The sequence below is a fragment of the Mercenaria mercenaria genome, chromosome 8 (genome assembly GCF_021730395.1).
Source record: "Mercenaria mercenaria strain notata chromosome 8, MADL_Memer_1, whole genome shotgun sequence".
In the NCBI taxonomy this organism is placed as follows: domain Eukaryota; kingdom Metazoa; phylum Mollusca; class Bivalvia; order Venerida; family Veneridae; genus Mercenaria; species Mercenaria mercenaria.
In genome coordinates this window covers 54210001-54224382 of record NC_069368.1, presented here as the reverse complement: position 1 = coordinate 54224382, position 14382 = coordinate 54210001, and the positions used below count along the sequence as shown (strand labels likewise).

At 35.8% G+C, this 14382-nt stretch overlaps 1 protein-coding gene across 1 annotated transcript in view; it reads left to right on the top strand.

Annotated features, from left to right (window-relative positions):
- The first annotated feature begins 956 nt into the window (after positions 1–956).
- LOC123566307 (proton-coupled zinc antiporter SLC30A5-like) overlaps positions 957–14382 on the top strand; it is a 31582-nt gene continuing 18156 nt past the window's right edge. Inside the window, exons 1-6 of the mRNA XM_045360270.2 lie at positions 957–1322; positions 7317–7439; positions 8130–8196; positions 8851–9024; positions 10688–10778; positions 14295–14371. Of these exons, the coding sequence (XP_045216205.2) occupies positions 1261–1322; positions 7317–7439; positions 8130–8196; positions 8851–9024; positions 10688–10778; positions 14295–14371 (594 nt within the window). The 5' untranslated portion in view covers positions 957–1260. The remainder of the gene's footprint in view (positions 1323–7316; positions 7440–8129; positions 8197–8850; positions 9025–10687; positions 10779–14294; positions 14372–14382) is intronic.

Genomic DNA, 14382 nt, shown 5'->3' with positions numbered 1-14382 from the left:
AAATGAATACATGTATACACTTTATGAATGAATAAAAATGCTTTTAAAAGAAATATTCAAATTAACGAAAGATACCTGTATCCATTAATACATGTTTAACATAATCAAATATATCATTACTATAACATCGTAATAATATATGTATTAACAGTGATTCACAATGTCTTTCGGTATCATTATGTAGACATAACACAATACCGAAAGACACTTTCTCTAAGCAATGATTATTCGATCTTATTTGCACAATCTAATAAGTCCCCAAATGTCTTTTTTATGAAGTATAACAACAAAATTATGCAATTCATTATTTGAATATCTATCTAAAGGGCGTTTTACATAACGTATTACCGAAAGACACTATATTCCTGATACTAATAAGCATTGCGCATTACCGAAAGACACATTTATCAACAAAAAAAAACCTTATTTTCAAAATAAAATAAGTCATCAAATGTCTTTTTTATTAACTGGAACAACAAAAGATTTATTTCAAACTTCGAAATTCATTATTTTTCTATGTATTGAACATGATTTAGGATGTCTTTCGGTGTCATCCGCATTACCGAAAGACACATTTATCAACAAAAAAATCTTATTTTCAAAATAAAATAAGTCATCAAATGTCTTTTTTATTGACTAGAATAACAAAATATATAGTTTAAACTTCGAAATTAATTATTTTTCTATGTATTGAACGTGATTTAGGATGTCTTTCGGTATCATGCTACATTGCGCATAACAGAAGGACACTTTAATCATCAACAAAATCTTATTTGCAAAATCTAATTAATGATCAAATGCTTTTTATTTAATATATTTCGTCATAAAATATATCTTAAACATCTTTTTTACTTTCTTTCATATGTTTTTATAATGGTTTTTGGTGTCTTTCGGCATCTTTCGGTGTCTTTCTGTTTTTCGGTGTCTTTCGGTATTTATGAAGTCGATGTCATACCAGTCACCACATCGACTTCATTTCCGTTTCCGGTCTGTAATGGACTGACAACATTACCAGTATGAAATATTTTGTGAAAGAAATGTTAACGTTATATTTACGTGAAATTAACTGACGTGAAATATGTGGTTCAGCTCAGTTAAACCAGTTGATTTATGAAAAATTCACAAGACTGCAGATAAATTGTTTAAAAGTATTTTAAGTAACATTTATGTCCGATTACTATTCATCTTCCAAAGTTCCTTTATAACGTAGTGCAAGTCGTCAGTAAATCATAAAAAAGGAACTTTGCTATCGTACAAGATATGGCAGACTATGGAGGGAACATACTACCAAAGCATGCTATTTACAGAGGACCGTCATCAGCGTAAGATCTTTGGTTAATTTTCGAGTTGCATAGGAGGCAGTAAACAGTTTTCTGAGCTTCTCGGCCTAGAGTCGCCTACCTAACTTTCAAAACCTCACACAAAAGTCTGTAACCACACACCTGAAATAAAGATATTGCAACATTAACATCACTGTATGTCTATCGTTACAAACCATCTGCAATACATCTCTAATATCTAGTTTTCTGTTTACAAGACCTGAATTTTGTGCTCTCCCGGTCGCGGAAACTGATGACGAAAAAAGCTAAATTTGCCAATTTTTCAATCGCTGCAGAAAATTCCCTGAAAATGATAGCCCCAATTGCTACACTGTTCCATACTCCAGTAACACGGTAAAATCTGAAAATAAGCTGAAATATATGGGCCATCCGTACCGTTTTTTCACTATTCCACTTTTTCTGAGGCCCCTGCTAAAATGACAACCCCACTTTAAGCCAGCTCAGAGGAAGCATGTATACGCTCCTGCAAGTCATTACGTCATACTATCAAGATCAAGGCTACTCAACTGATTTTCTTTAAATAAGTGAAACTCAAATTCTAGCCGCTGAAACTTCAATTCTAGCAATTATTATTATTTACAAGTTCAAATATGCACTTCATTCCGTAAATTCCCTCTTATTTGTAAATTTCACCCCGGCCAATTCGACCCTAACAGCTGAAAACTGTTTACTGCCTCCTTAAGGGAGACAAAAGTGACCCCAATAGTATGACATTTGCTGTTTATTTGTAATTTAATCAATTATGACCAAAAGAAACCCAATTTCATACATATCCAACATATGCTGTTGAAAATTTTGACAACTGGAGTACATCATGTATGCAAAAATTCTACCAGGAACGCGTACCGAAATTAACTAGTAACATTATAGTTTCATTTAAGGCCCGTTGCATACAAAAATGAGGTCTCAACCATGTTTTTAGTATATAGATATGGTCAGCTGCCAAGCTGGCTGAATTATTATAGCAATTTTTAAGTCACTGGTACTGTGCTGGACCTACTTCAGGAAGCTACAAGCACATGCATGAGCACCATATGTCACCGTCTTAACGTTTCACAAAATATACCACTACATGCTAATTTGTCTATTCCAAGACACTAAATGGTGTCTATTTGAAGATAATTATCTGCACTGTGCTATTTAGCTATGATGTACATGACTTTCAACCCATAGAACTGACTGCATCAGACCACGAGTCCATGTTAAGACCTCAATTTGATAATGATCACTTTCCGCGAGTGATGAAATATGAGAAAAACGTTACTTCTGAGACAAACCTTTCAAAACCCATCTATTTCAGGAAAAAAGATGTCTATTCTCTAAACTTTGTGTGCTGTGACTGGAGTCTATGTTATATGCAATATGTACATAAATTCTAAACTGAAACGAACAACGAAATACTGATTCAGAGGACATACTGCCGCAAGTACCCCCGAGGTCTGTTCCGCAGTCCGAGCCGCTATTTTGCTGTTAAAAAAGCTTACTGAATTAATAGAAATCAATGAATTTGCATGTAAATGCCTTATTTGACGACTTTAATGTCACAGTAGGCATATGTCTAAGTTAAAATGCTGTCATAACAGATATATCTTTCATTATATCGGCTCGGAAAACACTATTAAACTGACTTTCATGTCTGAATCGCGGTTACCTCCCCTTAGTTATTGCTCTTAAAAACTCTCATTTTGCTTCAAAATTAACTTTAAAACTCATATTCCTTCACAAATCATGCTGAAAAACCTCTAAGACATCAAATAAATGCACATGGAAGAACTTACAAATTTTCAAGATTTGCTCTTAAGGAGGCAGTAAACAGTTTTCTGAGCTTCTCGGCCTAGAGTCGCCTACCTAACTTTCAAAACCTCACAAAAGTCTGTAACACACACCTGAAATAAGATATTGCAACATTAACATCACTGTATGTCTATCGTTACAAACCATCTGCAATACATCTCTAATATCTAGTTTTCTGTTTACAAGACCTGATTTTGTGCTCTCCCGGTCGCGGAAATGATGACGAAAAAAGCTAAATTTGCCAATTTTTCAATCGCTGCAGAAAATTCCCTGAAAATGATAGCCCCAATTGCTACACTGTTCCATACTCCAGTAACACGGTAAAATCTGAAAATAAGCTGAAATATATGGGCCATCTACCGTTTTTTTCACTATTCCACTTTTTCTGAGGCCCCTGCTAAAATGACAACCCCACCTTTAAGCCAGCTCAGAGGAAGCATGTATACGCTCCTGCAAGTCATTACGTCATACTATCAAGATCAAGGCTACTCAACTGATTTTCTTTAAATAAGTGAAACTCAATTCTAGCCGCTGAAACTTCAATTCTAGCAATTATTATTATTTACAAGTTCAAATATGCACTTCATTCCGTAAATTCCCTCTTATTTGTAAATTTCACCCCGGCCAATTCGACACTAACAGCTGAAAACTGTTTACTGCCTCCATAACTTAGTGCATATCGATATATGCCCTTTTCTCATTAGGCAGTGGCTACGATTACGGTACCGTAATCCTAGCCTCCGATTCTAGGATTACAGAAGTTCCGTATTCCTAGACACACCTATGAGGATAAGCTAGGATTACGGAAGTATTTAAGAGGCATCAAATATATGTTAAGACATGTTTAAATGATGTTGTAAACTTGCTTTTTTTTTCACTTAAAATAGCGAAAACGAAATACAAAAACATATACGGGTGTTTATTTCGCCAGGTTCTATATGCGCAGAAATCTAAAGTGACAGGCAAAATCAGATCATAAAATTTTAAGTAATGAATATTTTAAAAAATATTTTTAAGCTATTATTAAGAATATATATAATTTTTCATTTGTCTGCCAATTTTCTTGACACTAACAAGTTACATACAAAGCCATGCACAATGAATCTCCCAAGTACATTGTCGATATGCTGGACTAGTACAAGCCTCGTAGAGACTTACGGTCGGCAAATGGCCCGGTGTCTTTGGTTGTACCGAGGAGTCAAACAGTAATGTATGGCGACAGAAGTTTCAAGCATGCAGCTCCAATTAAGCTTTGGAATGCCCTCCCAGCAAGCATCAGAGATTCAGGCTCAATGTCCGCATTTAAAAAATCTTTGAAAACGCATCTCTTTTCACACATCAGGGCACTCGTTTTTTCCCCTTTCTCAGAAGAAAATTCCCCTAATAGGTTGTTTGACACAACTAGATATGAACTGTCTTTAAAGTTATATTATAGTGCCTCTAAGGAAGGTTACTGCTGTAATATAGTTACATTAGTTAGAAATGATTGAAAACAGTATTAATAATGTGAAAAGTAGTAACTTTTATATGGCTAAAAACTTTTTGTCTCAAAATGACGGAAAATTCCCCTTCCGCAGGGTATGGGTACCTGTCCCCAAAAGTTGTCTAGTGCCTGCACATGTTATATAAAATAACAAAATCTGAAATACTGTTGAAAATGGCGTTAAACCCAAAACAAACTATGACAGATTTGTTTCGTGTTGAGAAAAGGATTGCTCTCATAATGTAATTTAACATTGAACATAATTTATGGATGATCTTGTTTTATATACTATTCTTTTTAATCTTTTACCAATATATTTACATGTATGTATGTGTTCTTTATGTTTTTGTAAAGCACTTTTGAACGTACATGTTTTGTATGAAAAGAGTGCTATATAAGTGTGGTATAATAATAATAATAATTTTCAAAAAAAAAAAAACATAAATAATGTGGTTTTGGAAAGAAAAACGTATGTATACGGGTGTTGATTTCACCTGTTTCTTTAAGATTAAACTAACTGGAAATGGCTGGTTGATAACACAGAATAATACATTCTCGCATACCAGAGGTCTACCATGGTTCCCCGGATGAAGTTCATCTCAGGATTTTAGCTTCTGATGGATGAGAATGGGAATAATATGGCAGGCATGAAAAAAAACACGCTATTTTAAGTGAAATAAGTAAGTTAACAATAACATTTATGCATGTCCTAACATACATTTGATGCCTCTTAAGTACTTCCGTAATCCTAGCCTATCCTCATAGGTGTGTCTAGAAATTTGGAACTTCCGTAATCCTAGAATTGGAGGCTAGGATTAAAGTACCGTAATTGTAGCCACTGCCTTCTCGTTATTCCGAGCCCCTTAACCGGTTTTTCAGTTCTTGCCAGTAACATATTTAAGTTTCAAAAGATTTTTTGCTATAGTTTGATAATCATCTAAACTTACAGGTAAAAAATCCCCATGAAGAGATTTTCTTAGGATTGTTGTCTAGATGAATAATCCAGACTTTCAGAAGATGACCCTCACCCTGAAACAGCCAGATACTTTCTCGTTGAACCGACTTACAGAGACTTGTGATCATTTGTACTAGCTCTCAAAAACTAAGGCTCTTTTTTAAAATTAAGAACAGATATATAATAGTGTTTGCAGATAAAAAAGTTTCACAATGAGTGGTTTCTATTTCCTGTAAGAAGGTGATATATTACCCCAGTGGTTTTAGATAAGCAAATTTTGTACCAAAGTTTTCTGATATGTATATTTCTATTTTAATGTGAGTAATACGATTTTCTTTTTATTCTTGTTCAACTGTCATGTGATTTGCCACAACATGCATAAAATTTAGAAACAGGAAATAGCTGCAAGTGCAAAATTTCTAAAGGCTCGGCTCAATGAGAAGGCTCGGAATTACGAGACAGAGGAATATTCATAACTTTACCATAACATCAGGGGTCCTAACTGACCAATCAGAGAGCTGTATTTTCGAGTACCTGCCAGTCGAAGTATTTTTACAATGAACATATAGTGAATTTAGAAGTAAATATCACACTATTTCAGAACTCAAATTTAGGTTTTTCACTGCACATGCCCCAGATGATGCTACAAACAACAAAACTTCAAAGTTTCATTGAAATATTATATGTATTTAACACTTTGACTTTAGTTTAAAATTTCAGATTTTACGCAAGGAGTCTATGATAAAGTCCGAGTAAAATGTAATCATTACCCAAGTGAAATTAGTATCATTTCGCAATGTTTTGGACATGTTAAAATTATGAATAGAACATCAGGAAGCATTTAATGTTTAATTTTTTTCATCATAGTTGCTATTATGCACAATCTTTTGCTGTTGTAAAGTTGAGGCACAAGTCATGTATATACTGGACAGCTTAACAATAACAGAAATAACACTTCCTTCTTTGTTTTTAACCAGGCACAGCAGTTAAGTGTTATAAATCTTAAGACTACACTAAATGTGTAATAACTATCACATGACGTGGTTCAATTGATTTTTTTTAACATTTGAAACAATATCCATTATGTGCCTGGTACTGGTAGCAGTAAATGCGTATTTACCTTCTCACTATAATATAACAGCTTCTGTGCCGATAACGACTCGCTAGTAATTCGTACTTAAAGGTAAATGTCTTAATATCAAAATAGCAGACAACGTATACTGCAGAATAAGATATCAAGACAGTGTAAAGTTAAACAAACATAAATGAACAAGTAAACCCACAATTGATTCGCTGAATCGACAACATTTAATTAATTTAATATTTACCAATATGACAAAATATTATCATTATTAACTATACATATCAGCAGTTATGTGTATAGAAAAAATTCTTGTCCTCTAGCCTCTATGCATATATTATCTATATAGGCAGCGAAGGCTGGAGGACTGCTTCCGGTCGAGTAAGTGCGTTGTTTAGTGAACCGGTTCTGGTTCTCTAGCCACTGCCTTTTAAAAATCCATGAGTATACTGACTATACCCAGAGCGATTTCAGCGTTTTTGGCACCTCTCCTTCACTACAATGAGTATTAAAAATCCTGGCTAAAAAATGTACCCATGTGTCTGGTTACAACCTCTTAAGTCATTACATTAATGGTAAAAGGATGTATAGTTTAAATCTTAGGGAAATAGTATAAAATTTAATCGTTTTTAAGGTAGCTGAAACTGTATTTTTGACTTTCAGGGCAGCAGTGTATATTGGATTGTTAATTTTAGCCAAGTTCCTGAGAGGTGTGGGATTATTCCTGGCTTATGATCTATTAAAACTCATCCCTGTTGTGCTCTTCCTGTTTGTTGTCAAAGCAGGGTAGGTATATGTTAAACTCTTAATACTTCCTGGTAACTATAACTTGTATTAACTTGCAGAATATGTATTTCATACATGATATTTTAGCATTTTAAACAAAACATTTATTGCATTTTTCTGTCATCCAGTTACATGTACAATGATCAGGTAGAAGTTCACCCTGTTGTTTTGGGGTTAGAAGGTCAAAGGTCAAGGTCACAGTAACTTCGAGACTGAAAATGGTTTCCGCTCAATAATTGAAGAAAGCTTTGGTATACAGTTGTCAAACTTCACAGGATAATTGTTTGTGGTCTAAGATGACCGTACAAGTTTTAGGGGTTTACAGGTCAAATGTCAAGGTCACAGGGACCTTGAAACTGATACACTTTAGCTGTCAAACTTCATATATATGAGGATTGCCTGTAGTCAGTAGATGACCCCCAGTTGTTTTTGAAAACATTTTTTCAAATGTCAAGGTCATGACATATAAAAGTGCCTACCCACTTCTTTCTGCCAGACCATCATTTGAAAGCATTGTATGTCTTTTACAAAAAGCTTTTGTTTAACACAAATAGCAAGTAAGACATATGTTTCAAATCTGTTTCATTTCTTCAAAAAGGATTGTAGGAATGGAAAGAAATTTAATGGAGCTGTTGTATTGCCTTTATTCAGGTTCTATTATAATCTATGGGCTGTTTTTCTCTTCTTCAGAGCTACTATACCACTTGTCTTGCTACAAAAGCCGTTTTCATCAGGGAAACCAATCACAAAAAATCAGGTAAAGTTAGTTAGATAAACAGCTGATATATTAATGGTAATTTATTCTATGCAAAAATCTATAATGTTGTTTTGTAAAAAGCACTAGTTAGAGGCTGCATCTCCAAAAAATCTTAAATAGGTACGCTTGTGTCAGTGTTATCAATTCATATATGGGCAGTGCCATGAGAAAACCAACATAGTGGGTTTGCGACCAGCATGGATCCAGACCAGCCTGCGCATCCGCGCAGTCTGGTCAGGATCCATGCTGTTCGCTAACGGTTTTTCTAATTACAGTAGGCTTTGAAAGTGAACAGCATGGATCCTGACCAGACTGCGCGGATGCACAGGCTGGTCTGGATCCATGCTGGTTGCAAAGCCATTATGTTGGTTTTCCTATGGCACGGCTCAATTATTATAACTGATTGAGATATCAGTATTGCATCAAGGTGTATCAGTTTTGCACAGTCCTGAACTGATTCTTAAGTTTTAAATGTTAGTTTCATTATAATCCTTTTTGTGGCCTTCCTTCCTGTCTTATTTTGGTTTTGACTTGTGACTGAAATGTTCTGAGTAAGAAAGATTTAAGTATTGTTGACAAAAGTTAGAAAATATTATTGAAAATTTGGACTTTCGATTTTAAAAGGTGTTTTTATGTATTTATACAATTATACAGTGGTTCCGTATAACTCGCCATGCATTTGTTGGGTGTATACTCGGAGTGTTGTGGATGTTTGGCCTGTCTTTGTGTGGACCTCTACGTACAATATTGCTATATGAACACAGCGATATCATTGTTATAGCATGGGGAAGTACACTGTTTACAAACTCTGGTGCCAGTCCAGCAAAGGTGAGTCATGATTTTGTACTAACTTAACAATCTTACTGGAAAATGGTAGATGTAGAAGCATATAGTAAAATCACAAACTTTGCGGTGAGCTATTGTGATCACCCACCATCCATCTTTTTATTCAAGTCATGCCCCTGAGATCAGATTTGGCCCCTGCCCTGTGTTCACTTGTTTTACATGCTAGTAGTCTTATATGAGAAAAATTTTAAATATCTTCTTGTGTAAAACTGTAATGCCCTGGGCCTAGATATTTGACATGTAGCCTTGTTGTGTAGTGGTCTTCTAGCAAATTTGTTGAAATCATGTCCGGGCCTATGGTTAAAAATGGCTCTGCACAAGGGGTCGCTTGTTTACATACACTGATATAAGAAAAACTTAAAGCAATCTTCTTGTCTATAGTCTCCAGACCTAGAGCTTAGATATTTGGCAGAAAGAACTGTGTAGAGGTCCTCAACCATGAAATCATTTATCCATTTGACTCACATGAGCAATATAGGGCCACCATGGCCCTCTTGTTTCAGAAAGAATGTACTGTCCTGGTTTAACCTTTAGCCTGCTAGCGGCAAGTGATTCTGCCTTTGCGACCAGTGCAGACCAAGATCAGGATGTGCAGGCTGATCATGGTCTGACTGTTTGCTATTCAGTCAGTAAATTTTCAGTGAACACCCCTTTGAATAATAAATGGTACGGCCCAAATTGAATGGTGGACCAGTCCATTTTAGAAATTTAGCAGGCTAAGGTTTAAAGATGGTTTATCTTATTTCCATTTCCATTTGGTAGATATCGGGAAATTTCTACAATCTGAACCTAGTGTTAAATCTGCTTGTAGCTTGGAAATTAATTAAATTATTTATTTCCAATCTATCTTGATGAAAAAGGAAGGTAATCTTAATTTTACAAACTTAGATTTGTGATAAATTTCTGCTAAAATTGCCATAGGAGATAAATTTTATGTAGCAAATGTAATAACATGATACTTATATTCATAATATGAGCCGTGCCATGGAAAAACCAACATAGTGGGTGTGCGACCAGCATGGATCCAGACCAGCCTGCGCATCCGCGCAGTCTGGTCAGGATCCATGCTGTTCGCTAACAGTTTCTCCAATTCCAATAGGCTTTAAAAGCGAACAGCATGGAGCCTGACCAGACTGCGCGGATGCGCAGGCTGGTCTGGATCCATGCTGGTCGCATACCCACTATGTTGGTTTTCTCATGGTGCGGCTCAATTATTATCATTCCTTGCCCAAAAATAGGAAGAAAATGTTACTTGACCAAAATTAGATTGACCATATTGAAGGCAAAATATTGCTCTAGAATTCTTGGTAATTTCTGAAGAGTCCTGTCTAGTGACTTTACAGTTTTTTCAGGAGAGACAGGACTTTACAGTTTTTTCAGGAAAGTATATTTCCGTTTTCCTGCTGGGGAACTAAAGATTTCAGTAAAAAATTAGCTTCCTTAATACCCTTACATTTTTTATCCACTTTTATCAAAACTTTCATTAACAGGTTGATGACTTTACTACAGTAACTACAGTAACTACAGTAGAGTGTGAAACAATGTATATAATACTGTAATGATTATATGTAAAAGCTTGTGAGATATATACTGATACTGTTGAGATGCCAGACATGCTGATAGATAATTCATTTTTCCATTTCAGATACGTGGAGCAGTATGCTTCTTGGTTGCTGTGATTACGCTGCTTCTGTTTGACCATGATGAAAAATTAGACCACCTGTCTGACCATGATTGTATCCTTTCTGTGAAAATAAAGTCTGTAAAAACTTTAACAGTTAGCCTGTTGGCCATTCTGCCTTTACAATCATTGCAGACCAAGATGAGCCTGCTTGGTCTACACTGCTCGCTATCCAGTCATTAAATTATCAGTGAACACCCCTTTGAATAATAAATGATATTGCCCAAATTGAACGATGGACCAGTCTGTTTAGAAATTCAGCAGGATAAAGGTTAATACGTGTCTCAGACTTGAGCTTATGGTTGTCTGTAGCACAGCATGAGCTGAAATGTAGACCAGTTAATTGTAAGCAAAGTCTGAGCTTGCGCATGAAGTTTTATGAAAGGATTTGTTGAAATGCTTATAAATTTCTGAGAGATAGTGTTTATACTTTTAGATACCTTCTTTAAGGCATCGCCTACAGTGGCAGCCATTTGACTCAAAATTTTACATGCAAATTTTCATAAAAATAAAAGATGACTAAGTGGTAACTATAAAGTCAATAAATTTGTCATAATTATGTTTTAAATATCTATGTGAATATATGCAAGTAGAAGCATGTGCATTTCACTGCCTGTATTATGCCTTTATTCGATATTTTTTATGACAAAATTTTGCAATTTTATCTGCAGTCAAACTCAATATAATTATATTCAATACATTTCAAAGATAATTACAGCCAATTGTAAAGCAGACCGTGAAGAATAAAGTCTTCAGAAATTATTTTGAAATTTTACCTGATTACTGAATTATACACAAAAATCCCAACACCATCAATTTATCCAATTTGTGTTATCTGTTCACACAATGTACATGTATATAAACAGGTGATATTATAGGATTATGTATAGGTTTACCTGGCTACCTGTGGTCAGTAATGCATGTACAAACAACATTTTAAATTAAATTTACATGGGGTCGTCTTTTTGTGTCTAATGCAATAACCAGAAACAATTTCGACAAAAATCCATAGGAGTTTGCAGTATACATACTGTACTATGAAATTAACTAAATTTTGTCTTTGTAATATTTTTTATATTGGAGTTCTACTGCATATAAAATTTCAATATTTTGGCGTAAATTTTCGGTCTAAACGAGACTCAAATATTTTACAAGCGGCATATGTACTATAAATCATCATATGCTTCTTATGTTGATGATAATTTGACCAGCTGTTAAGGCTTTAGTGCAATTTTCAAGAGAAAAATACTCGGCCTGAAAATATGAACTGATACTGAGTTGTGACTGTGGCGATGCCTTAAATGCTGTACGCTATAGACCTGCTGCAAGAATGTTTTTTTTTTTATTTGAAAAGGACCAAAGTTGAGAGATTAAAATCAGACAGAATCACTTTCTGATCACTGCTGTTTGTTTGTTTGGTCATTCCAGTGTTCAATTCTTTTATAAGGAGAAACCAGACAGCTGACTTATTATGTCTCCCCCAGGAGACATTTTGTTTTTGCCCTGTCCGTCCGTCTGTCACACTTCATTTCCGAGCAATAACTGGAGAACCATTTGACCTAGAACCTTCAAACTTCATAGGGTTGTAGGGCTGCTGGAGTAGACGACCCCTATTGTTTTTGGGGTCACTCCATCAAAGGTCAAGGTCACAGGGGCCTGAACATTGAAAACCATTTCCGATCAATAACTAGAGAACCACTTGACCCAGAATGTTGAAACTTCATAGGATGATTGGTCATGAAGAGTAGATGACCCCTATTGATTTTGGGGTCACTTCGTCAAAGGTCAAGGTCACAGGGGCCTGAACATTGAAAACCATTTCCGATCAATAACTAGAGAACCACTTGACCCAGAATGTTGAAACTTCATAGGATGATTGGTCATGAAGAGTAGATGACCCCTATTGATTTTGGGGTCACTCCATCAAAGGTCAAGGTCACAGGGGCCTGAACATTGAAAACCATTTTCAATCAATAACTAGAGAACCACCTGACCCAGAATGTTGAAACTTCATAGGATGATTGGTCATAAAGAGTAGACGACCCCTATTGTTTTTGGGGTCACTCCGTCAAAGGTCAAGGGCCTGAACATTGAAAACCATTTCTGATCAATAACTAGAGAACCACTTGACCCAGAATGTTGAAACTTCATAGGATGATTGTACATGCAAAGTAGATGACCCCTATCGATTTTGGGGTCACTCCATTAAAGGTCAAGGTCACAGGGGCCTGAACATTGAAAACCATTTCCGGTCAGTAACTTGAGAACCACTTGACCCAGAATGTTGAAACTTAATAGGATGATTGATCATAAAGAGTAGATGACCCCTAATGATTTTGGGGTCACTCTGTGAAAGGTCAAGGTCACAGGGGCCCGAACATTGAAAACCATTTCCGGTCAGTAACTTGAGAACCACTTGACCCAGAATGATGAAACTTCGTAGGATTATTGGTCATGCAGAGTAGATGAACCCCAACGATTTTAGGGTCACTCTGTTAAAGTTCAAAGCCACAGGGGCCTGAACATGGAAAACCATTTCCAATCAACAACTTGAGAACCTCTCGACCCAGAATGTTGAAACTTCATAGGATGATTGTTCATGCAGAGTAAATGGCCCTTATTGTTTTTGGGGTCACTCCGTTAAAGGTCAAGGTCACAGGGGTCTGAACATTGATAACCATTTCCGATCAATAACTTGAGAACCACTTGACCCAGAATGTTGAAACTTCATAGGATGATTGAACATGCAGAGTAGATGACCCCTATTGATTTTGGAGTCAGTCTAATAAAGGTCAAGGTCACAGTGGCCTGTTCATGTAAAATCATTTTTTGGAAATAACTTGAGAACCACTTGACCTACAATGTTGAAACTTAATAGGATGATTGGACATGCAGAGTAGATGACCCCTATTTATTTTGTGGTCACTTGATCAAAGGTCAAGGTCACAGGAGCCTGAACAGTGACTTGAGAACCACTAGGCCACTAGTGTTGAAATTTAGCAGGATGACTGGACATGCCAAGTAGATGATCCCTATTGCAGCCAACCATCAGTGTCTCTTTGACTTTCGCTCCAGACCCCTATTGACTTCGTGCCTATAGGACTTTGCATTGGGGGAGACATGCGCTTCTAGACCGGATGCTCATTAGGGGAGTTCCCGCAAGTTTTTTCTGCAACGTTGACTAAAGCATAAAATATGTGGAGCATCTCTGCAATATGGAATATTGAGACAATGTGAAAGGTGCACGAATGAAGATAAATTACCACTTGTTTAATATCAATAGTACACATTTACTGAACTGCGTCTTTTAGGTATGAAATACGCGATTGAAATGGGTTAGTATATTTTCCCGTTCACGATCATGGTTCTTATATGATACCTAGGGGTAGGGTATAACATGTACAGAAGCATTTTCTTTCTGATCTGGTGCCAGTGACCTGAATGAACTAAAGTTTTTCTCTTGAGAGACTTAAAATTGAGACATCACCATTAATTGAACATAATCTTCCTGTTTGAATCTTTGTTGAATATATACGTTTTTAAAGGATTTAAACCTTAACAGATGTATCAGCTGATCACAGGCATCGTAATATACTAACCCACATGTTTTACCATGTTATCAATGTAGTGGGTTGGTCTGACCATAAGGTAAGTTTCAG